This window comes from Trachinotus anak, unplaced genomic scaffold (genome assembly GCF_046630095.1).
Source record: "Trachinotus anak isolate AG129_WGS33_773 ecotype Australia unplaced genomic scaffold, CSIRO_AGI_Tana_v1 ptg000004l, whole genome shotgun sequence".
Lineage (NCBI taxonomy): Eukaryota > Metazoa > Chordata > Actinopteri > Carangiformes > Carangidae > Trachinotus > Trachinotus anak.
The window spans coordinates 14648557-14673664 of record NW_027273855.1 but is presented as its reverse complement, the minus strand read 5'-3'; the positions used below and the strand labels follow the sequence as shown (position 1 = coordinate 14673664).

The window sequence follows — 25108 nt, the reverse complement described above, 5'->3', positions numbered from 1 at the left end:
AGTGCGCAGTGAATTATAGAAAAAGCAGGGCAACGAGAGGTTACAAAATGAATAAGAATATTTTCACAACAATCTATCATCTCTAACACATTGAAAATGTCCTCTAAATGAATCGCATGCAGCTTTGTGTTCAAGTGAGGACGAAGGAAGCAGAGAGCTTGAGTCGTGGCTGTGGCAGAGGCAGTGCAGTGTGGAGTGGAGTGGAGTGGAGTGGAGTGGAGTGGAGGGCCTCAGTGGCTCGTCTTTAGCGTTAATTGAATGCCCTTCAGACTGATGAGGTTGCACATAATGCACAGCGCAAACTATTTCATTTTCAGATTTTAGAAATAACTTCAGTCCATTATGAGTGAGGCTTTAACACACACACACGCACGCACAGACATGCACACTGTCTGTACACATTGCTAATTCAAAGACGCAAAAATTAGCTGCAGGATTGATAAACAGTTTGAAAACACAGTGATTCTTGTTTCCTTCATGAAATGTTCAAATATCCACACATCTGTACACTTTCCTCCAAAGAGCCAAAACAATAGTTAGACCTCATCTTGCCTAAAATGAAGTTCGACCAAACGTATATAAAACTAGTAGACACTCACTGTTTTATTGACCAATATGATTAGCACAAGAACACTAAACTCCGTTTATTGCATTTCACAATAATCTGCTTTTTAACGGTCTAAACACAACATCAACACCACAAAACTAAATTGTAAATCAAAGTCCTGTTTCTGAAATACACGAGGTAATTCACACATTGTTATTATCCTAAACATACAAGTTCAAGATCAATGGTGTGTTCCAGCTTTTTTTATACCAAAAATAACTATTATTATATTGATTTCCTTCCAGTGTTGCTTGAAATAAATAGATTGTGCATTTCACCTTGGGCAGCAGGGCAAAAGAATGGCCCACAATAACATTTTGATAAAATGTATATTTTTTCTACTTTTTTTTTTCCTTCATTCAAAACATTTTAATAAAAAACATCATTTTAATTGAGCTTCAAATAAATTAAACCCTGTGTCACGTAAAAATAATTCATCGGTATTCGCAGTAATCCATGCTATATAACATGCATTTTATATAACTTTGGACTTAAAGGAAACCGCACAAGATAGCTACGAAAACAAAATATATAATTGTTCTATAAATAACCAGTTCTTTTTCTACCCACAACCGTGGCTGGTGGTTTTATAACCTGGTAATATCCTCGCCATGCTGTGCTCCGGTGAGTTCATCGGGGGCCCCAGTGTTAGTGGCCGAGGCAGCGGCAACAGCGCCGGCTGCTGAGCTTGTGTTGGACCCGGAGGAGGAGGAGGAGGATCTCACTTTGGTGTTCGGGAGCCTGTGATCCTTTTTCCATTTCATCCTGCGGTTTTGAAACCAGATTTTAATCTGTCGCTCGGAGAGAACCAGGGTGTGGGCGATCTCGATGCGCCTCCGCCGAGTTAAATATCGGTTATAGTGGAATTCCTTCTCCAATTCTAAGACTTGCTGCCGGGTGTATGCTGTCCTAGACCGCTTGGGCTCCGTCCCATTGTAACCCGAGTTCACTGGAAAAAGGAGAAGTGGAGAGAAAGGGAGACAGAGAAAGGAGGAAAGGAGGGGTAAACAAGAATGGCCTCACTGAGATATGGCGAGAAAGATTTATTGGATATGAATGTTTAGCTGTTTGAGAAATTTAAATGGGAAGTTAAGAACTTCTCAGTGTAATGAGAGGACACTCACATCCAACTATGGACTAAATTATTAATGCAAGATTACAAAGCTCAATTTTTTTTTCTTATTCATTTCTCCCCCTTTCTCTATCGCGCAATACATAACAGCAGAAGCCACATGGTGATACGGCTGCCCTGAGTATACCTCGGCTATAAAATTTATGGTGGGTGTAATTACCAATGCCGAGTCGTAAATCCGCCTCAATTGTGCCATTTCAAAGGCTTCCCTGCTATCGAAACAGGGGCTGGCAACGAGATGGGAGTCAGAGGGACTGATAAAGGGAGGGAAAGGGAGAGAGGAGCACGAAGAGTGCAGGGAACATAAACACACAAGTTGCCTACCAGTGCTGACGTGAATCTTCTTCATCCATGGGTACACCACGGGCTGCTTGGAGGAGGCTGTGCTGTTTGGATGCTCCGGGGTAGCTTGGTTGCAGGCGGAGGTTGCGGCCGGTGGGGTGGCGGGGGACATAGACAACTGTGGGGTTTCACATGAAGCAGGCTGCCCTTTCCCTGTCAGCAGGTGCGCAGAATGGGGTATTCCATGTCCCCTTGGCGTGTCAGGTTCAGGGATGCTTGCACAGTTATACTGGCGCTCTTGGTAGCTCGCCCGCGGAGGATATAACTCCTGGTGGTGATGCTGGTAGCCAGGGTCCCTTGCGCGGCTGTAATATTCTGGACTATGCTCAGGGATGTAGTTATTTTGCGAATATTCCTCGCATGGAGGAAATTTCGGATCAATGTAGTTAGACTCCATCAAATACGAGCTCATGATCATTAATTTCTGGAGTGGAAAATAATTTTTCTAGCTTTGTCGTTTTTCTGCTCCATAAAGCCCTCCTACTTGCGAGCAGCCCTGTAAAGTTACTTTTACCACGTGACCCAATGGCCCAATAGCAGAGTAAGAGGTAGTTCCCGGATAAGGAACCAGAGGTATTTAGCATACCTACAGTCGCCATTGTGGGCACAAATCTCTCTCTCTCTCTCTCTTTCTCTCTCTCTCATTCTCTCCCCCCCCCCCTCTCTCTCTCTCTGGTTGTGTTACCAAGGCAATTGATCTTGGGGACAAAACTAGTAGCTAGTTGCTGACCAAGGAAAAAATAAAACAGGCAAAATCCACTGGTCTCAATTATTCAAAGGGACAATAGGTGATTCGCCAAGGATAAGGTACAACAATAGCAAACCCATCATTTTGTTCGCCTGCACGCCTTATATAAAGGTTATCTGCTAATTGATGAAGGCACAGACTTTACCAACAGCACTTCAGCTGTGACACAGATTATGCTCCATTAATACACTTAAAGAATTAGAGCTGCATCACTTCTGTGAGATGATGTCCCTAAAACCACCTCAGCACTAATATTTAATAGGTTTATTGTGGCTCTAAATGTCAGAGAGGACTGGGGTAGTGAGATGCTCTGGAGGTGTGGTTGATTTCTGAAAATAGGACTGATAATTTATAATGCTGGAGAAAGGTGGACAGGTAGAGTCAGACTGCCCAAACAAAAGCCTTCACTCAATGATGAGACATTAGTCTGGTAGTTCTAGTCTGTCCTCTCAACAACTGGACCTTCACATTTTAGTTGACTATTGATAAGAATAACTTTTAATGATTTAGGTAAAGATTCTTAATCTGACATGCATATACTTTTAAAATTAGTTTTAATGTCACAGCAGCAAAAGAAAAAAAAAAACTGCTGCAACCTAAGGTGTAGGATGCTGCACAATAAACAGAACTAGCAGAATGAAATAAAAAATATAGAAAAAACACGTAGTCTTAGTGTACGGTACAAAACTGTAAAAGTACAAGATGTGAGCAGGCCAGAGTGTAACACATGCATTTAATAATAATAACAACTTCTAATTCTCAAAGACAACTATTACACAACAAAAGTCTTCCATGTGTGCAGTTGAGTAACATTATGAGTGACATTACTATTATTATAATATGTGATGTCACAGACAAAACCGTGGAGAACAAGCAGAGAAATGTCAGATGGTGAAACACTACAACTGATGTCACAGACTAAACAAGCTGGGAACAGCCAACAGACCAGACTAGCACCATGCTACCAATGTGACATCCAGCCAGCCAACACACTACAGTACCACTGTGGTGTCACTAATATGACAACTGTGCAGAGCGACACCATCATGGTGTTACAGACCTGAGAGCTGCAAAACATTATAATCTGCTGGTTTAACTGCAGTGGACTAATACTGTGCCACAATGAAGTTAGGTTCAGTGTGGCTGTTGCAGCAGCACACTCTCACATCTTAGTAACCACACAGTCCTCCTGCATGCAGTGCAGCCCTGCTTAGAGCCCTCTTGCATGTAGTTAAAAAAATAACCAAAATAAATTCAATCAGAGGGTTTAAATTCTTTAACACGATTTAGGTGTTTTCGGACAAAAATTCTGCTCCCAGCTCTTTTCTGTCCATCTCCTAGTGGCTCTCTGTTTTTACAACATTCAAAAGTCCTTCTCTTTTTCTTGCAAGGCATCTTGGCTTTGTTACAGCCCAAATAACAGCACAGGAACAAGAATAAGTAAATGAGCTGAATCTGTGCGTGGACTGTGGCCGCTCTGTGACCAGCAGATGAGAAGAGGATCTTGAAAGGACAGCTACAATCCAAATATGAAGATGGGAAATGCTGAAGAATCTGAAGAATCCACCATATGTGTACACACATTTTTATTTGATTTGCAACTGATTTGTTTACAATCATGTTTACAACATCCCGTATATCTGTACTTTAAATTACAGTCCCACTTATTCCAAAAAAAAAAAAAAAAAAAAATTCAGCCCAGCTGCCATGTTACATGCTAATCCTGGCTGAGGCACTGACCATCAGCCCCATTACTGGAGGTATGCTGTGATATTGTAAACTGATACTGCCTGGTTGTGTAAACTTGTCATGTGCTGTAGGCTCCTCATTCTTATCTCAGGGTCAGTTGTGGTCACACAGAGAAAGCTTTACTCCCTAATAGCTGAGCAGCCTCACAAAAACGTCCAGATTTTTTTTTCCTCAGTGTTATGTCTTAAATTGTGTGGTAATCAACATCCATGGAAATGTAGAAATAATAGTAATAATAATGACAATGATAATGATAAAGGGCAAACGGCACCACTTTGCCACATTGTAAACATTGTATCTATTTTCACAGCGATAATTACATAACAGGGTTAAAAAACGACGTGAAGTGACATATTTCTGGCTGTTCTGTTTGTGCAGAATGCGCACGACATTTCTATTACCTCTAGCGAGGATGTTAGAGGCGTTTTATAGAGCAATAAAAGCCGTAAATCAGTCACTTTTAAACGACCCCTGGTTCCTAACGTGTTTTACAGGGTCTGACACAGTGGAAGCCGCAGACTGCACACATGGGTTTACTCTCTGTGGCCTAGCGACTCAATCTATGGCTGTCTGGACTATGAGTGCAATTTGTGACAGTGTTACTGCATCGCAAGTGTCTGGGTACAGGCTGTATGAGCATACCATTGATGCTGGTGTATGCAATAGCAGGAAAAGGCCAGAGAGACGTGCAGAGGAGCAGAAGAATCCATTGGCTGGCGTGGTATTTCAGTTGCCCATGTATTCCTGTAGAGACGTATTTGCGATTGTTTGTACTTGACACAAATTCGGTTCTACAGGGTACATATAGACAACTAATGTGTTTTAGGTCAGAAACTGCAAAGGTGATCTCTCAGGCAAACCTCTGCACAAGCAGGTCATCGTGTCTCTATCTGGACAGGCATGCATCTCAGAGTAGTGTCATAACAAGATCTTCAGGCTGCAATCGAGAGGAAATACTGCGCAAAACGTGCGCCTAAGCGGATGCTGTTCGTCAGGGTTACTAAAAACACACATCACTTCTGCTCTGCTCCTAATACATTTACAAATGAGAGAAAACGCTACTTTAACATCTTTTCCCCTGCAAAAATATCCAGACAAATATGCCTGCACACACACGCACACACGCACACACACATACACACAACGTCGTGTGCAGAGGACAAGAGGGTCTCTTTTCTCAACATTCAACCTCTGCCTTTGAGGTAGCTCCTATATGAATATTCGCTCACAAACACGGCGGATACAAAGGGACGGCGTGACAGCACAGATGAAAAATAAGTTTCTATTGTTCCCAACCATTTCTTCTGCTCGCTATTACCATACTGACCGCTCGGTAACCTTTCTTCCTGCCACTCTGGAAGCTAATGAGAAAAGCCTCGGATGAAAAATGCAATATCAGACATGTGACCTGTTCCGGGGTTATTAAAAAGAGCAAACATGCTCAGATTGTGAATCAATGGAATTGATTACAGTGGAAGCGCACAGGGGACTTCAAACTCTGTCAAAAAACATCTCAATCTCTATATTTCTCGGCGTGGACTCTGGGCATCAGCTGAATAGATTGTGTTATCGAAGAACAAAGCATCCTAAGCCAACAAGGAGTGAACTGACGAGGAAATGCTGCTGAAAAAAAAATCTAACTCACGTTCATTTGGCTTTGTCGTATGCTCATCTGAATACACGATGTTTGTTGTGCACCCAACCAGTGTGAGAGAGCTGCACACACACCACATACTCCCTCTCGCTCCGTGCGCTCTGGCGGACGCATTTTAATATTAGTTAGACAGCCTGACCCGCGTTTCACCCCTCGCGTTTGACTGGTTCCAATAGTTCACTGCCAAGGATTATTGATGGAGAGACAGCATGAATGAATTCTTTCTCCCCACAAATGGCTTTCAGATCGTGCACCTAGTTCAATAACTAGTTATAATGTAGGAGTACAAAAAATGAGGCCCTCAGGCGGACTAATTTGATGTTTCATTTGTTCATTTGAGAAATTGGTAAGCTTTCCCCTTTCCCTGCAAAATGCACAGCGGTACAAGCGTGTTCACACATGTACATATGTAAACAAAATAAATCTGTGCAAAACTATGTGGAGGTGGCTGTTCTGTCCATGCATGGCTGTTTTTAATTTGGTGGCTCAGCAGCACCTGACCTGGATGCAGCCAGTGCAGCAATAATCCCGCTCCCTGATGAAAATGGTTACGATGCGCTTTTAATCAAACCCTTAACCTAATAGCCTTTACACGTTTACTCTCCCCAGGTGTAATAACGTTAGGCTGGATGGTCCAGTTAGAATAAAAAGTTTTAATGAAGTGCAGACAGACTGGAGACTAGTTGGATATGAATACCCTGTAAAAGCAGCAGCCAGGGGAGCAGAGGTGGTTTTAGATACCAGCTGCCCCACAGAAACCATTGGTTGGTTTGCAGTTCATTATAACAATGTTGTGGTTCATTAGAGTCAGACTGCAGTGTTAAAGCCAGTTCACCTGAGCAACAAGAGTGCAACTTGTCTGACTGTTAACTAGACCCAAGTAGACTGCAGGAGGACGGCAGTGTGAGCTTCAGTTGTGGCATCTCATGTTTGAAATACAAAAAAAAACTATATGTGACATTGTGATTGTCAAACTTCAGTCAGTCTATAGACCACAAGGTCCCGAAACAAATTCTTTAAGAGTGCAGAGCAGTGTCGGTGATGTCAGTGGAACCAGCTGTAAAGCCAAATAACAAGCTCCACCATGGAGAGTCACATCTCCTGACTGAAGCCAGGTGGATAACACTTACTGAGAAATCCACGGTCCCACTCACTTTGACGCGATGAGCTGTCTGAAAAATAGAAAGAAGAAACGAAAATTAGTTCTGAATAGAGTGGCCAAGAACTTAAAAAAAAAAAAAAAAAAAAACCTTATTTTTTTTATATTTCTTTTATTCATTTGTTTATTTTTGGGCACTAGGAACTGAGATGGGAAACTGCACAATTTTCAAAATCAATTTTAACATTCAAAAACATATATTAAATTAATTGTATCACAATTGATATGTTGAAATGAATACACCCACTGTGTGTAACATATTTCGTTTTTGCTCCATTAAAAATGCCACTCTATCATAAAATTAATAGCCTACTATTGAATACAGCGAATCAAATTAAAATATGAGCAACACGTAATATAAACAATTATCGAAAAGACATTTATATTTATTACACTCAAAACTATTTTTGTCAGGCTTACTGCAGTGAATCTGTCGGTTTCTAAATACACCAAACGAACAGTTTTGATATGTTGCGTTATTATTTCATCTTAATGATCCTGGAGTCTGTCCCTTTTCCTCTGATCTCCTCTGTTGTCCAGCCTCACTGAAGGGAGGCTGCCCTAGAAAAGCTTTGACTGGGACCGAGGACAGAAATTTAGGACGGGTCATTTTCAGACAGTAAAACTAAATTTATAAGCATTTTGGTATTTCCTTGGGCAAATGTTCTATGAATAGAAATCCCTGGACTTCAGCTCCGGCTGAATTATGGCGAAAGTCCATTTTAAAAAATCACGACTTTGTCTTCACATTGTAAATAAATTCTATCTGTATTCAATAACGATGTAATGGCACTTTATGGTTCTTATTTGGGCTCAGACAAAGGGAAGTCTGTGCTCACCCGGAAATGACCTCTGCGGATTGAATGATGACTGTGTCAGCTCCACAGGTCAGAGAAAGGGATACAAGAGCCCAGAACATGGCAGTGAAAACGGATGTTTAGACTGTTTCACTTTTACTGTAGTGATCTTAGACGGTTTTGAGTTGTAGTGTTTGAATTTCTGTGAGATTATACAGCATCTTTGATTCAAACTGTATCCCCCAAAGTGATGTGAATGAAATAATTTTGATTACAATAGGGGTTCTGGCACATCTATGAAGATGTCATATCACATCAAATCCGTGTCTAATTTATGTCAAAAGAGAAAATATTTTCTATCTGGTTTTGGAGGTAAACAAATCTCTCTATTTTGGATGGTTTTATTTTCGTTTGGGAGTTTGTTGATGATGATTTTTTTTTCCCCCACCGGACAACAGTTCACATGACCGTGCTACAGCTCAGAAAACAGGTGAAAATAAAATAAAATCTGCGGAGGAAAAGATCACTACTCGATGCCATGGCCCGGACACATTGCCCCCGCACTGTGTCACCCACACGGGAGCGTGTTACACAGTGCCCCCTATTGGAAGTGTATAATTGATCATCGTGCACACCTGAAAGGAAACCTGCAGGCTACAGGCTGTAATCTTGGCAAAATGTTTAAGATACACACAGGCTAATAGAACAAAGAGAATGGAGCTACAAGGATGCAGTTAGTGTTCAGCCCTCAGTCTGCTCGTGTCCTGGACCTGAAGCCTGGAAAGTCCGAATTTGGACAAGAGTTGAATCAAAAACGTTTCATTTCCTGTCATAAATAATTCCTTCTATCAGATGCTGCATCACAGTCAGCGCGTCCCTGCTGCACCCCGAGCAAACTCAGCCAAACAAGACTTAATATCAAAATTAGCCATTTGCAATTTCACACACTGACTAAGAAGAGACACTTATTTCTAGGCTGAACTGCTTTCTGAGACATATGGGCAATTAAACGATGCGCCCAATACAGCAACAGAAAATGATCAAGCTTATCAGTCCCCTCATCAGTCTCCAGCTGATCAATGCAGTAATATCTGGAGCAAAAAGGGGCATGCAGGGGATTGTTAACTCGGTGCACAAAAACAAACAAACACACACAACAAATCTATTGGGAACAAAGTTGCATAAAAAAAAAAAAAAAAAAAAAGCACTGTGTGAAACAACCATGCGCCCAGACCGTGTTTATCACTGAGTCTGGACGATGCCACAATTACACTGGAAAGTGCCTTTGAATCAAACCTGTGCCTTGGCCCAGACATGACCCTAAAAACAACAGGAACTCATGAGCGCAGACTCAACGTCGAAGTGAAACAATGAGATGAAGCATTTTAATCGGGGCTTGTTGTATTTTACAGCCTACACATGTACACAGTCTTTTAACCTGTAATGCAACGTTTTAATCGCACACAAAATATAAGCCACATTTTATCTTCAACACGTTGTTTCAGCTACACGTTGCATTGAACCTTTTTTTTTTTTTTTTTTTTACACACAGGTGATTGTGCAAGAGAGAGGGAGTCAGTCTGTGTGTTTAAGAGAGACAGACAGAGAGAGAGAGGGATGGGGAGGATGGTGAAGCTAGATGATTTTTGATAGCTCTGGCTGACTTATTCTTTTCCTAACGTCACTTTTTTTTTTTCTCTCCAAATATTGTTCTTTTCTCTCACTGACAGGACGCACAGCAAACTGTTGACTGCCACTGTATCTCAGATCTGATGCGAGCCATTACAGCATTCAGCATTCAGCTCATTTTATTATCAAGATTAAAATCTGGTACAAACATAAAAAGATGATGCTGGGTTAAAAATAAGCCTCATGACAACACAGTGACCATGGTCGATTTTTCCGTATTATCCCGTTTCTGGCGGACTAACCAGGCAACACCAAATATCTTATATAATATCTCAAAATGAACATTTACCACAAAAAAAAAAAAAGCACATAACTGTTGTATAATCATTTTTTTTAAAAAAACGCATATTCACTGTGAATTAGCCTAATTACGTTAAATTGGAGGTTAATCAGTTGAACAACCATGCGTTCAAAGTCACACGTATATAAATTTAAACAACACATTTCGACGGTGGAAAAAAAAAAAAGGTGCACAGTCGCAGGCCTGTAGGCAAAGTTAAAAGCAACTTACTGCAGCAGCTCTCAGTCCTCCGCACCACCCGACTACACAGTCCGGAGAAAGGTACTGCATCCCCTCTGCCACAAAGCCCTTTCTTCCTCAGATAAGGGGAAGCCAGCAGCTGCGATTCCGGACAGTTAAGATTATATATGATGTGTATATATCGAAGGTTTGTCAGCTCTTCCAGGCCATAAAACCCACTTAAATGACACCACGTGCTTCCCATGCACCATTCACAGGCCCTGCTTGGGGCAATTGGCATATGTAACCTTGTAAACTTTAAAATACCCTTAAAGAAAGACATAGAAAATGGGATTCAATACGTTGTCCACGTATAGGTTAGGCCTTACAGAGCGCACAGAAAGTGGACGCTGCGCTGACCGGTTCTCGTAACCGTCAAGGAAGTTGAATAGGAAGCTATTAGTTTGAGAGGTGAGTTGATTTTTATTTTCTTTAAGTAGTACTAGAGAGATATTACCTCATAACCCTGGGCTATACTGCGTCATACTACTACTTCTACTAAAACCGCTGCTGAATACAGACACCCAGCAACTGGTATGGTTTAATGTCCTTTATACCACCAGATAGTGTTGTTTTAACTACAGTGTAATGATGCCAGGATTAAAGAGCAGGGCGACATCATAAAGTGGCCATATGGCCTCAGCAGTGATGGCGCGTAAACCTGCGGCCACAGGAAACCAAAGTTTTGCATCCATGTTGTGTCGTGGGCGAGTGTTATCACAGGCTAGTGTGTCTCTTCCTTCCCTGACAAAACAGGAAACGGAGTCTGCCTGTGGTGGAAAAGGGGCAATAAAGTTTTATGGGGGCCTTAAACTTCAGAGCGCGTTTGTCAGGCAGTGAAATTCTGTGGATTCTGAGTCAGACTAAGGAAACGGGATTAGTAGGACAAAACAAATGAAAATGTACTCTTAAAAAAAAAAAACCTGGCAATTTCTAAAAATGTTTAATTGAGTGGATCTCTCGCACAAATGTATTTAAATACATGCCAGCTGTGTAATCCAACCATTAATACCACTAATATCATGAGGAAAAAAATAGAAATGTGCAAATAGGAATTTTTTCCACTTTTAATTATGAGACTTTATTGGTTACAATCAACAAATGAACCATCTATCAGTTATTCTAGGCCTTGTGTAAACCAGGCACCTTAAGTTTACAAGGGAGAGGAGGAATGGCTTCATTGCACATCACAATATCATCACACACAGTCGCTGAATTATACAGACAGATTTAGATTCACAAAGATATGACAGACAACATGGATGGTGCCTTCACAGAAATCCACTCCACATACACATCACACATCCAAACACCTCCCAACTTCGCACTGCAACATGTCAGAGAGTCAGTTTAAAGGAAAAGGGGGAGATGTGGGAAAGTAGTTTTCACTGGTGGGAAACTGTTGCTCACAGGACAGATCATAATCATTATGATTTCCAAAGCAGTCAGAATTATCTTTTTGTCTTTATTTGATTTGTCGATCTTAAAAGTTTTACCATACGATGATGATATAGAGTTGGAAATTATGCATGCTGTCACCCATCCTCCACTACTCTTATCCTAATTAAAACACAGATTATTAGTAGCGTTGTGCAGCCTTTTTGTGCACCGCAGACCAAAGCCTCGCAGAGTGAAGGACCCAGCTCCCCTCAACCTCTTGTCCCCTTCGTGCAGTAAAGTGAGGTTATCATCGCATGGGCAGCAAATTAATTTAGAAATGTAAACCGATTGATCAAAGTGAGTGATATTCAATACATTAGGTCCCAAACTGCAGCAAGTGACACATAATTGGTGATGAAGCACACAGAGCGGTGTCATGATGTCATTGCTCCTAGCAGTTCATCCGGAGGTCAGGCGGCACTCCAGCACTGTGCAGTGAGGGGCTGAAAACGTGCTGCATGCCCCCCGTTCTCTGGAGCACTTTTACTCCTTCACTTTGATCTTTGAGTCCTTCTTCCACTTCATTCGCCTGTTCTGGAACCAGATTTTGATCTGCCTCTCGTTTAGACACAGGGTGTGGGCGATCTCTATGCGCCTGCGGCGGCTCAGGTACCGGTTGAAGTGAAACTCTTTCTCCAGCTCCAGAGTCTGGTAGCGGGTGTAACTGGTCCTGGACCGCTTACCCTCCGATTCTGAAGTGGTATTAAAATAAGTTAGCTTTCAGCAGCATTATAGTTGTGAATAAATAGAATAATAGGATGATAATAATATTATTGCGTTGAAAAAGCTTGGTTATCCATAAAAATGAGCATTGCAAGCACAAATCAGTTAATTTATGTCCTCTTCCACCCTCATTTAAAAGATCAAATATCTTTATATAACCTAATTAAACCTGATATTACGTACTGTGGATTCGTCTAATAAAAATTTATGTCAGGATGATAAGGATGGTTAACTAGATCCAATAAATATACCCAGTTTAAAGGAGGGTCCTCTACACCCTTTCACATTAAAACATAAAAAAATACACAAGACTATTACTTAAGAAATCCTATCTCGTTGTAAATGTAAAATGAGATAACTAATAGTGTGTTGGTCTCCCTGTAAACACTGGCCTCGGCCTAATGCCGCTGCAGAGCAGTAGAGTATCGTGGGAGGCAAAACAGATGTGTAAAATCAAAAATAGTGGGATTAGAAAATAGAACCTGATGTCTTCCAGATATGTTTTCTGTATTTGTAGACTTGGTCGTGCACACATGTGCTAAGTAAAGCAACAGGCTTGTGCTATTGGACTTAAATAATTTTACACCCCTGCTGTGTGCTCCTGGATGTTTGCATATGGAGACACACAAAACAAAAGCAGCCTCTTTTTTTTTTTTTTTTTGCAGCAAATGTGCTCACTGTCCATCTGCAGCCTAAATCGTCAACCAGTGGTTTCAAGGCATGGAGAAGGAGCAGCCCTATTCAATTCTTTTAGAGGTGAAAAGTTCATGATTAGGTCAGGGCATTGGTGTTTCCCAGAGTTCAATTTAAGGCTAAAGCTTCTCCCACACACACAGTCTGACAATGTAAAACATGTAGGCTAGTTTAACTCAGACTGTAACCAAAGCAAGGCAAAAAAAACGATGCTTGGAGTTGAATTTGTAATATTATTTCATAGTTTTATCACAGTTTTGTTCTCTTATCCAATTATACACCCATAAATCACCCCACAGATCACCTCTTCACCGTAACAGAGCAGGTTTACGAGCAATGGATGCCTTTGTCATAAAATTTATGACCGCGAGTTTTTATTATTTCCTGCGTTTGGCCTATAAAACTCAAGGGGGAAACTGGAACGGGCGAAAAGAAGTGTTGCAGCGTTAAGAGTGAATAAGGGAAAGCATCTTAGTCGCACTTCAGAAAATAGGCAAACTTTACCGTGGCTCATGTGCAGTTTTGTCATCCATGGATAAATCTGTGGCCGCTGCTCACTGTCCTGACGCTGGTTCACATTTGTGTTTCGTTTCACCGATTGCGTGTTCTCCGCGTTTCTTTCGCTCTCCTGGCTCATGTTGCCGCCGGATTTTGCGCTCCTCTCCGGGTCCCTGTCTGCCCCTCGTCCCAGCAGCGTGCTGCTGCCGTAGCTGAGCCCGCTTGCGTCCACGGACGAGCTACTGGAGACCATGGTTATCTGTGGTCCTGACGGGAGAGGAGTATCCGTATTGCCACGCAGGCTAGTTTTCATCTCCTCCCGTTCAACAGAGGTCGTGGGGACGGGACAAGTGAATATCCCGTTCACATTAACATCCTCATAACGGCTGGACCTGCGCCCAGATAAATCGAAACTAAACATAGTGTTAGGAGAAGTTGTCTCGGTCGTTTGCCTGAGATTGGAGCTGTCAACATAAGAGCTCATTTTTTAACTACCAGCGACACTTTCTTTTTTAAACTAGAGAGGGCTGCGGGATGTATGTTGCGCTTACTTCCCTGTTTTTGTTGATCATTGCTTTTCTTTGTAGCCGCTTTTGCAAAATTCAGAGCTGTCTTGCCCTAAAAAATAATCCAGGATTTATAGGTGGAGTAGGCTTTGGTATCTGTTTTTTTAATTCTTGATCCGACGCGCGCTGCCCAAATATGGGGTATTTGTATGGGATCACGTGCACATGTTGGCCAGTCATAAATTGGCTTTGATACTCAATGGGGATATTGATGAATAGGAGAAACGTGTCCGGTAAACTTTGAGCTGTTGGTTGTCGAGGACCAGGCTGGGATCTTTAGCGCAAAAAGGGCAGGACAGTAAGACAAGAGCGTCATCTGGTGTCTGGTATGGGTCAGGACGGTCGGGACCGGCCACCGGCTCCCTGCCCCTGATACACTGCGAGTCCACCATCAGTCCCATTTAATAATAATATTAATAATAATAACAATAATAATAATAATAGTAATAATAATGTAAAGTGCACACTTGGTTAAACTATATTTACGCATATGGATTTGATACTTAAATGTCACTAAAAGTGATATTATAGTAATACAGCTACGGGAATGTCATAGTGTTTCTCTGGATAGGCTATTGAACAATAGCTCATTCCCGTGCCCCCATATTGCCAATCAGACAGTCTCATATTTAATATTTAACAGGCCAAAAATCTGCTTAAGAACTCGCTTCATCATATTATTTGTTCCCCACTCGCCCCACGACAGAATTCAAATGTAATCAAACCACCACAGTGACGAGCTGACTTTGGTGCGTGTTTTCTTTATACCGTCAACTGCCACATGTCAGGCAGTGTAATGTTTCCAAAAACACAAAGCGAGGGTGAAAGTTTTACAAATATTTTATTCCATGATACACAATTATGACAAAACATGAATTTGTAACTTCCCAAACAAAAGTGAAGAATTACTAGTGTACAAATCTATCTCACAAGGAAATCCTACTGAGTCGAATAATCCCAAAAAAAAAAAAAAAAAAAATAGGGAGGGGGGGGGCTAAGCGCAGTTTTATGTTAGGCAGCGTCTATCAAAGCGGCTAAATGCACATAGGTCCTCACAGGATTTAGATAATATACTGTTACTTGGATTATATACAGGCATTTCAGTTGTGTGTTTGCGTGTGTGTGGACTGTTGACTATCCGTGCAACTTTCAGTTTATGCAGGACACTTTTCTGCGGACGATTCAAGTACTAGATTACACTGTGATCAAATGAAGTGTCCGCCCGGTCCTTTCCTTCCGTGGAATGTGCATGTACAATACTGACATAAGTCTGACCAACACTGTATGTTGTGAGGTGATCAAAGAGTTCACAGTGATGGATGGGGTGTTGGGGGATAAATACACAGATTTACTGGCATAGGAAATAACACAGAAATTAATACTTCTTTTTATTTTTCACAATACAAGTGTGGCATTGAAATAAAAAATAAAATAATCCAAAAAAAAAAAAACCCTTCAGCGCTCCAAATGTCACAGGGGCCATACTATGGCTGAAATAATTTGGATTTCTAAGGCTCAACACTCCTGTGGTTAACATGAGATATAAGTGGGAGAGCTACGGGGTAGCCATCATGCAGTGAAGTCGCTCTCAAGTCCATGAAGATTTTTTTAGGTAGTTATGTTGGGTTTTAATGGTCATCAGATGTTTGTTTTTTTCCACTTCTTTTTTTTTTTATTCTGTCTTCTTGTCCTCATCCTTCCCTTCTTCCGTTGCGCTATTGCGTTCATCCTCTTGAGAGGCTCCTGTCTGTTCACTTCCAGTCACCGTGGAGGTCAGGTTGCTCTCCTTCTTCCATTTCATGCGTCGGTTCTGAAACCAGATTTTGATCTGCCGCTCTGTTAAACAAAGCGCATTTGCGATTTCGATGCGTCTGCGCCTGGTCAGGTAGCGGTTGAAATGAAACTCCTTCTCCAGCTCAAGTGTTTGGTAACGAGAGTATATTTGACGTCCTCTGCGTCTGTCTGTCCCGTAGCCCACTCCTGCTGGGGTTGAAAGTACAGTCACTCATTTAGTCGTTCACGTTTTGCCACATCTGGGATTAAAAAACAAACATGCTCCCGCCTGTGGTCTGATAACACTTGAGCAGAAGTTTTGCCTCATTGTTAGAATCATAACTGCAATCTAAATCCATCAAGAAAAATAAACACATTTAACTATAGGACAAATCCTATCTCAAAGGGCATCTTTGCTTTATTATCTAAAATAAAGAAAACACCCCAATGTATCCCGCCTGTATGACGCTTCTGATTGTGGCTACTATATCATTCTTAAAATGAAAGCTGTTTGTTTGCACATGTAAAGGCCCATCTACAAGTCGAGGGGATACAGTAATGTTTTATGGGGTCATAAAAAGTAACTTACTCTCTTGGTAAGACATATCGTAAAACTGGCCCATTTCCTTAATTTATTTGTCGTAGTAAAACTCACCGCTGTGTGAGTTCATTCGCTGCATCCACGGGTAGATCGGGATGTTGCTTTTCTGCTCCTGCGCTCCTGCTCTTCCTTGATCCAAACTGTACTCTTGAGCAATGTGGCTTTGTGTATTGAGTCCCATGTTTGTTTGTCTGCAGCTGGGGAGCACGTCCTTGTCTTGAAGAAACACGTTTGATCCATATTCATACTGTGCCCTGCCAGACCCAAAAACGACATTATCTTGAGGAGAGTAGAAAGGTGTATATATCCGATTCTGGGTCACAGCAGCACCGTACGACGAAAAATGTCTGACTGTGTCATAGGTGGTGGAGTTTAGGGGTACGTTAGGCAAAACATCTTGACCACCGGATAAATGGCAGGAGAGCGACGGGTTTGCGAAATAAGAATTCATACCTTGCTTGTAACCCTCTCTCCAACTCTCCCCACTTCTTTATCGGGCTCTTTTCAACCTCCTCAGTAAATCTCCTTCCCGTCTGTGTCAACCAACCACACCTTTCTCCAAGGTCTTCTTTTTTTTCTCGACTTTCTGCCTCTCTAACTGGACGTGGGCTACTTTGAGGATTCAATATTATTAATTTCCAATCTCCGGTTAAGACGCACAAACCCGAGTGTTATAGCCGAGGCTTGGCTCGGTGAGAGACAATATGACAATGTCAGCTGACCATTCTCCACCAATTGAGAGGCAGGAGTTGAGGAGAAACTGTAGCTTTTAGCTCAGAGCTTGAACATTAGTGCTAAATGCCGATAAACACAACGTAGAGTTGGAGTGGCACACTACACAGCTTGGCTGTGTGAGAAATTTTGGACTTTACGAGACGTGGCGTTTAAAGAGAAAGTATGATGCAAAGTGTGGCCAGTGTCATTCACTACAGTGATCACATTCACAGGAAGGCGGAAGATTTGCATAGAGATACACAGGAACTGGCGTTCAGATGTGTCTCAAAGGCTAATTAAGTTTTAGATCCATTTACTGACATATAATGCAAAACCCTCAACTGTGATACTGAGTTGTAGTGTTTTGTGTTCGTGAGTGATTGCGCGTATATGTGTGTGTGTGTGTGTGTGTGTGTGTGTGTGTGTGTCAAAAATTCCCTGACTTTTAATTTCACAGCCCCACTGCAGAGATAGGCTACTATATGTAGGCTACGTGCTCTCATCCCGCAGGACGCACAGCCTTTTGTGTGGGAACTAACATGAAAATGGGCATGTATTGTTTATCTCAGCCGTATCGACGAGTTTCCAACATACTGTTAATGTTTCCATTGTGTATGAATTATCTGGCATGTGAGCAATCCCCATGCTTTTGCAGTGAACTGGGGGAGGGTGTAGGTGGTAAGAATGCGTTTATGGTGTCTCTTCTGTGAGGGCAATAAAACAAGTGACGTTCCCCAGCTCACCAACAACTATCTCTGCACCAAAGCCCTGCAACACGAGCAGCAATCTCCCAAGCTCAGCAATGAAAGCCCAGCACAGCATGTGGAGGCATAAACCAAAGGGGGAAAGCGAATATAGGTCCAGTCGACTAGTACAGGTCTGCGTCTGAGAAGATCATTTCTGCCACTCTCTTGAAAAATCTAGTGAGTTATGCGACTGTCCAGCACACGACAGACAAAATCCTCCACAGGTCAACTGTGCCCGGTGTTCACTATGAGGTGATAGCTCTCAGGTACAGTCTCTTTAACTCATTCCATTAAAGAGTATGCTTTCAATTTTACGCGCAGAAGTTAGAGTTGAATTACAGTTAAAAAAAAAAAAAAAAGCAATGTGTTAAAATGCTTATGCAGATGTTCCAGGCTTTTTCTCCTGTTCTGATCATACTTCGACATTCCTCTGACACACACAGAGGAAAAGGGAACCGATAATTATCTCAGCAGCAAATGATGGGTTTGGAAATTACTTTAGAGGTGTTTTGCAAAAATCTACCTTAACATAAGCAGCTTGTGTGGACAAAACGTGCTGCCTCTAAATGCGTAAAAACCCACGAGTGATATTAGCCTACAGAAGACATCGTCTCTCACACTCAGTTTTCTGTAATCAACGTAATTAAATGGGTTTTTGTACAGTGGACCAGAGCGCATTTTTACGCCACTTTCATTCTATTTTCAAAAGTTTGCAGGCGCAAACTATTTAAACCAAATAGAAAATAAATTCCACACATTCATTTGAAACTACGAAATTCACATTATCGTGGCTTTTCGCAACAGGCCATAATAGATACCAATAAAATAATCAATACAGTTATTGAAAATGTCTGTTCAAACGCAGTCGCTCTGGCTACAGCAGCCTATTGGTCCACCTCATTGATTTCTTCAATGGGGTGGATACTTGCAGCCTAAACGTGCAACACTGTTTGGTCTGTTGTTTGGGATCCTGGATAGCCCATAAAAGAGACAAGAACAAAGAGAAGGAAGTAGCTGGTGCAATAAAAGTTTCCCTTCACCATATTCGTGGCCATATGTGACATCCGCGTCGCACAGATTTGAGGCAGATAAAGCGCAAAAGTTGGAGGCTGCCATGCTCCTCAATTGCTGATCTGAGACTATTTTCTTCTCTTCATTTTGATATTAGGAGACGAATTGGCCGATGACGCGGTAAAACCAAACACATGTAGCTGGATGAAAATACAGGGAGCCCCAATTTATATACATTTATTTTCAAACCAGAGAGGACGAACTGGGGAAAGTGTTGAAAACATTAAAAGTTGTTTCACCACTTTACCTGCGACGTGACGTTTGAATTTAAATTCAAACAAAAGAAATGAAGCAGAAAATGTGATGAATGCAGTGTTTTGTATTCGGTGTTAGTTTCTTAATTTGTCATACTCACGATGTCAGAAACAACATGTGTACAAGACTTGTGAAAGTCTTTGTTTCATTATAACAATTTCTGGTGTCATCACCAGGCCACCGTTAGTCTTAAAAACAAAAAAAAAAAGCTTTGAAAATTAATAAACCTATTCATTCTGTTATTTCAACTCAAATGAGCTTATATGAAAATAATTTGGGCTTCAAAAAACAAATCCTCCGTAGGCTGATTGTTATTCACAACCCCCCCAAAACCACGCTGGTCCATAAAGTTCAGGTTGTAAATAAAGGCTGAACAGTGAAGCCAATGTGTGGACTGGAGAGGCTGGAATGCAGCAGAGGTTGTGCCAGTGTGCAGAATTAGAAAGGTCATTCTTTCCCTCGTGTTTTAGTGTTTTATTGGGGCCCGTGAGGCAAATCACATGCGCGGCTTTTGATGCAGGAGCGACAGAGGCCGTTTGGTCCACGTTTCCACGATCCTCCCCGAGATATTATGACCAGCGACATGCGCAGCAACCAAGAAGGTCTCAGACGAAAATAATAAATTATTAACAATAGCCTAGCACTAAGTACTAACAAGTAAAATGAATAATCAGCATTAATAATTCACCAATGAACAGTATATGCTCTTAATTTGTAGTTATCTAGCCTATAAGTGAATTCGCATAGAAGCCTGAGGAAAAAGATCATGCTTAATGCAAGCTATTATTATTATTATTATTATTATTATTATTATTATTATTATTATTATTATTATTATTATTATTATTATTATTATTATATTTGCTGGTGTTGAATGTTCCTCATTAACATGCTGGGTCAGATTTAAATTTACGCTTTAATTAGTTTCTCTGCTGAAGGCCTGACTTTAACAGCCTCCTCCCCTGCAGCACTACAGGGCCCATCGACTTCCATGAATCTATATCGCCTCTCTTCTGCATGCCTATAGAGATGCATCAATATCCAATATCACAACATTACTCAGTATTAGTTATATGGGACCTGTAAAATTTCTACATTATCAGCCATGATTAAAAACACAGCGAGGGAGGCAACGTCTGGTCAGCCCCTGATGCTTTTTCCTCTCCCCCGCTTCTAACCTTACTAATAAGGAGTAATTCACATACTAACAATGTAAAGCCCTCTATAAGCACTTTACCATCGCTGGCCAGCCCAATTAATGTCCGGAAGTGTTCGACTTTATGCTCGTTAAGCACTCAGAGAGCTGTTGCCCAATGAGCGCATGTTGATCCACACATCATAAATTATGACCATTAGTAGGCAAAATTTTGGTCCTGTCGGGATTTGTAAGTGAGGTTCTAAATGTGGTGATGCGGACAGATTCATGACTTCATAGAGTTTTATGTGAACCTATCTCTGGTTTTTAAAACACTACAGGGCAAAACAATAGACTGTGGTTTTCCCCTCTTATTTTAAACCAAGATTTACCTAACAACTCAAATGGCATGCATTAAATGGACTCTCTCTCTCTCTCTCTTTCTCCCTCTCTCTCTCCCTGCAGGCATGGATACTGGGCAGCAGCGGACACGATCCATTGCAACAACGTTTCATAAGGGAAAAGCAAACAACGTGTGTAACAGTAGGTTATAAGACTTTAAAGGCTTCCAGAATGAGGCTTTGCCAAGTTTTACAAGGCTGAAACGCAGGACTGCTGAGCTTCAGCAGGGGACAGAAACACATGAAACCACTTTACAACACAAACAATATTTTGTGTCTGTACAGACAATAATAAAACACAGAGGGGGCGTTTTCACCGAGCTGAGTATTAATAAAACAAGCACCTTCAACTTCAAATGCACACACAGACCTGCAACTTCGTTTTGGAATACAATGCACTGTGCACCCTATGTTTTGCCTTTTTGCCTTTACACGCACTCTCTCCCTCTCTCTCTCTCTTTCTGTCTCTCTAACACACACACACACACACACACACACACACACACACTCCCACACAGACAGAGCTTTATCTGTTTGCTGTTTCACATGCTGAGAAAATTTTGTTAAATGTTGGCATGACATCCAAGTAAGTTTATTTGATCATATGTGGCACCATTCATGCAGCTGTCATTTACAAACCGAGCGCAGTTGCAGCGCCCTGCTCTCTAACGTGTAATGACTGTTGCTGTTATTGATAGGGGCTTTGATGATAATGAGGACGTCTGTGATGGTTTTTGCTCATGATGTAAATAAAATGACATTGCAAACTTCTCACAATGTCGTCAGTGATTATGTCACAGGGCGGGATGTCTTATAGGCCCCAGATTACAGCATCTCAGTCCACCAGAGCAGAACAATGGAGCAGACACGTCTCTCCCTCCTTCTCCAGAGCGATAACAAGCACACCAGACACTCGAAAACACGCGTGCCTGGTAGCTCGTGCAGTTACTCGCTGGTAGGAGTGTGTATCAGCTGCGGGTCAGCTGACATCCGCAGTGAACCGCCGCCGAAATCCAGCGGCCATAAACAACAAGCCTCAACACCCGCCCACCTCCACATGCTACGGCTTCTGATCGCTAGGGGGCACTGCCGAGAGCTATCTGCGTGTGTCAGTGTGTACATACTCCAGCCTCTGTGTGTGTGTGTGTGCGTGTGAGACACTGCATCTAGATCTCATTCAGGTTCTTGGCACACACTGGATATAACAAGTGACAACAGGCATGGGAACAAGAAATAATTAGAGCACATCAGGCAGCTCTGGACGCAGTTTGTCACTGCCTGGTCGCAAGGGCCTATGAGTGATGAGAAAGTTTACTATCAGTGGACAATTTATTACAACAGACTGGCACAGCATCTCTAAAACGCTCAGCTAGTGTAGGCTAGTGCACACGCAGGTGCTGCCACACCAGCCAGTGAGCCACAGTGCCAGTGGCTCTGAGCACCGGCAGCTTCCCAGGCTACAGGTCAGGTCACAGCTACACACAACAGCCGCTTCCACCTTCCCGTCATCACACACACTCACGCCCCTGTATCACCAGTCACCATTTCAACCCACAAACCACCGGCTGGTTGCCAAACACAACACAAAAACACTGAGAGAGGACGATAGAGAAACGTGTAATCTTACCCCAGTTGGCTCTCCGGAGTTTGTAGCCTCTCTGTTGTCCAGCAGAGCAGCTGAGGGGTCACGATGGCGAGTGGGAAATATCAACACAGCGCGCACATCTCCCGTGTGCTCCTTGCTGTCTTCACATCCCCGGCGATAAGGAGCTTATGGAGGCAGCTTGCCTGTTTGCCGGGAAAAGTCTTTTTTTCTTTTCTCGCAGGCTTGCTTGCTTGCTTGCTCCTTTTCCCTACCCAGTCGCGGCTTTATTACCTCCGGAGGGGGGGGGGGGGGGGGGGGGGATAGACGCAGGCAGCGGCTGGGAGAGGCGGTGACTGTCCCGAAGATCCCTCTGTCAGGAAGTCGATCGGATGAATATCACACGAAGCAGCTCCCAAATGACAGTATAGTGTTTTTTGAATTCGAGTAAAGAGGGGAAAAAAGGCGTTTCTACGCCCCAGCTTAGTCTGCTGCTGATACAAGGGAAGGACCAGAGAATAGACAACAGCATAAAGTTCATGTTCATAGAGCGTGTGCCACGTGGCTCGCTGCAGCCAATCGCAGAGAGGATTCAGTCGTAAACTTTTATTACTCAGCTGTAAATTTCTCCCTTTAACAACCAGGAATGTTTGCACCCATCTTTCCCTTTCTTTTTTTTTTCCGATTCTACAAACCTAAAAATGGCCACACGATATGTAGCGCCATGCTGAAATTTCCCACATGTCACAAATTAGACGTGCGTCAAAAAAAGAAAAAAAAAAAAAGAAAAAAAAAAAAAGAGATGACAGTTGCCTTGGTGGACAAGCTGTGTGCCATCATCATGTAGCCAAGCCAACGGGAAATTAAAATGTGTGAGTGGGAAAGAGCGGGAGGGAGGGGAGAGACAGGAAAACAGACAGAGAGAGGCACAGAGAAACATGGAGAGAGAGAGAGAGAGAGAGATGTCTAATTAAACTTCAATTAGGCTAAGCTATACTTCCATATCAGGGCCACTGTCTCACCGACTGGCTCTCAGGATGGTTTACATGACGGTCATCAGATGTCAGGTTGTACTGCTCCACACACTCAGCGTCGGCTACATGCTCAAGGTGCGACCACGATGTCACAATTATGCCAGATTTAACTAATTGGCTACAAGGTGCCATTTATAAACTGGAGAAGCAGGTAAGGTGGAATTTGAGCCTGCAGACAACATCCACAGCGCATCTGCTATCAAACCTTATGACAAGGAATCAACATAGGCTACATTATAAATCTGGCACAGACGTTCATCCAGATATTCAGTTTTGCACACAAAGGAGGAAAAAATTATATCTTTTATGAACACGGACATACATCTTACATCTTAGAAATATGGAGAACATGAGGCGAGCACTGGCTTTATGAAAGAATTTCTTCTCTTTCAGCAAATGTGCTGCATCGAAATACTTTTTTTTTTTTTTTTTTTTAAAATACAAGAACCAGGGGATTCAAGATGAAGAGAACAATAGGGGAGAAATTACTATATTTGAGCCTAACACGAAGGTTACATCTCGTAAATCCAACAGCTGAAGGCCTCTCGCCTTCCTTCAAAGAAAAATAAATGACATGTAGCTTTGTCTTATTGTCTTAGTAACGAATAAAATAAATAATCACATAAAAATTGTGTTACATACTTGGATGAGTGGTGCATCTTGTCCTTGCAGGCCGTGATCTCCACACTGAGCCTCGGCACACAGAGACAAAAGATGCTAACCCATCCGAGCCGTGTCTTTACACCGCCAATAAAGTTTACAGCAGGTACACTAAACTTTATTGGTAATGTCAAGCCTGTGGTAAAAGTACACACACACACACACACACACACACACAAAGGGCACTGCAGAATAGCTGTGACTTGGGAACACATCCGGAATTTTCTAAAGACTACAGGCAAATAGAGAAATAAACACCCTGAATGAAAAGGCTGCGCTTTGACGCAACATTGTTTCAATCAGGAGAAAACACAGGACAGCCTGCAAGAACCCTAAACTGAGCATCTGCAGGACCCGGTTGCTTTTGTGGTGTTAAATTCTGTTTTTGTGCTATGAAATTCTTACATTAAGGGAAAACAGTGAAGCAAAAAAGGTTGTAGGCTAGCCTAGATTCGACAGTTTTCACAGACAAATTCAGTCAAAAAGCTTGTAACGCTGTACTTTCGATCCGACTTCATTCGTTAGAGTACACCATGCAGCTTTACCAATCAAACACAATCAATGTTATGTTTATCTTTGCGAGTTGGTTTCCCTGGAAAAAATATAAATAAATAAAACAAATATATTAAAAAAAAAACCAAAAAACTTATGAACTGCTCATTTCTTTTTTTTCTGTCTCTAAAATGGTATAATTCTGTTCATGTTTAATTTTCCAACCCTACACTACCTTTAAATGACAAATAAACAAACAAACAAACAAATAAATAAACACTTTGAATTAAATTTAAAGATGGGCCTGGTAACTAAAAAGCATTCAAA

At 41.9% G+C, this 25108-nt stretch overlaps 3 protein-coding genes across 4 annotated transcripts; all 3 read right to left on the bottom strand.

Annotated features, from left to right (window-relative positions):
• Positions 1 to 577: 577 nt before the first annotated feature.
• LOC139620578 (homeobox protein Hox-C4a) lies at positions 578 to 24904 on the bottom strand. The gene is made up of 4 exons (XM_071476266.1): positions 24272 to 24904; positions 22641 to 22968; positions 2064 to 7404; positions 578 to 1556 (listed from the first exon to the last, which is right to left on the bottom strand). Exons 3-4 carry the CDS (start codon positions 2497 to 2499, stop codon positions 1195 to 1197), a joined length of 798 nt encoding a protein of 265 aa, XP_071332367.1. The 5' UTR covers positions 2500 to 7404; positions 22641 to 22968; positions 24272 to 24904; the 3' UTR covers positions 578 to 1194.
• Positions 11454 to 14687, bottom strand: hoxc5a (homeobox C5a). Its single transcript, XM_071476269.1, has 2 exons — positions 13758 to 14687; positions 11454 to 12529 (listed from the first exon to the last, which is right to left on the bottom strand). Exons 1-2 carry the CDS (start codon positions 14233 to 14235, stop codon positions 12321 to 12323), a joined length of 687 nt encoding a protein of 228 aa, XP_071332370.1. The 5' UTR covers positions 14236 to 14687; the 3' UTR covers positions 11454 to 12320.
• hoxc6a (homeobox C6a) lies at positions 15978 to 17369 on the bottom strand. 2 transcript variants are annotated; one of them, XM_071476267.1, is made up of 2 exons: positions 16746 to 17369; positions 15978 to 16300 (listed from the first exon to the last, which is right to left on the bottom strand). In XM_071476267.1, exons 1-2 carry the CDS (start codon positions 17140 to 17142, stop codon positions 15990 to 15992), a joined length of 708 nt encoding a protein of 235 aa, XP_071332368.1. In that variant the 5' UTR covers positions 17143 to 17369; the 3' UTR covers positions 15978 to 15989. The 2 variants fall into 2 exon arrangements, with proteins under 2 accessions (XP_071332368.1, XP_071332369.1); XM_071476268.1 differs by having other exon boundaries at positions 15978 to 16297.
• Positions 24905 to 25108: the final 204 nt, after the last annotated feature.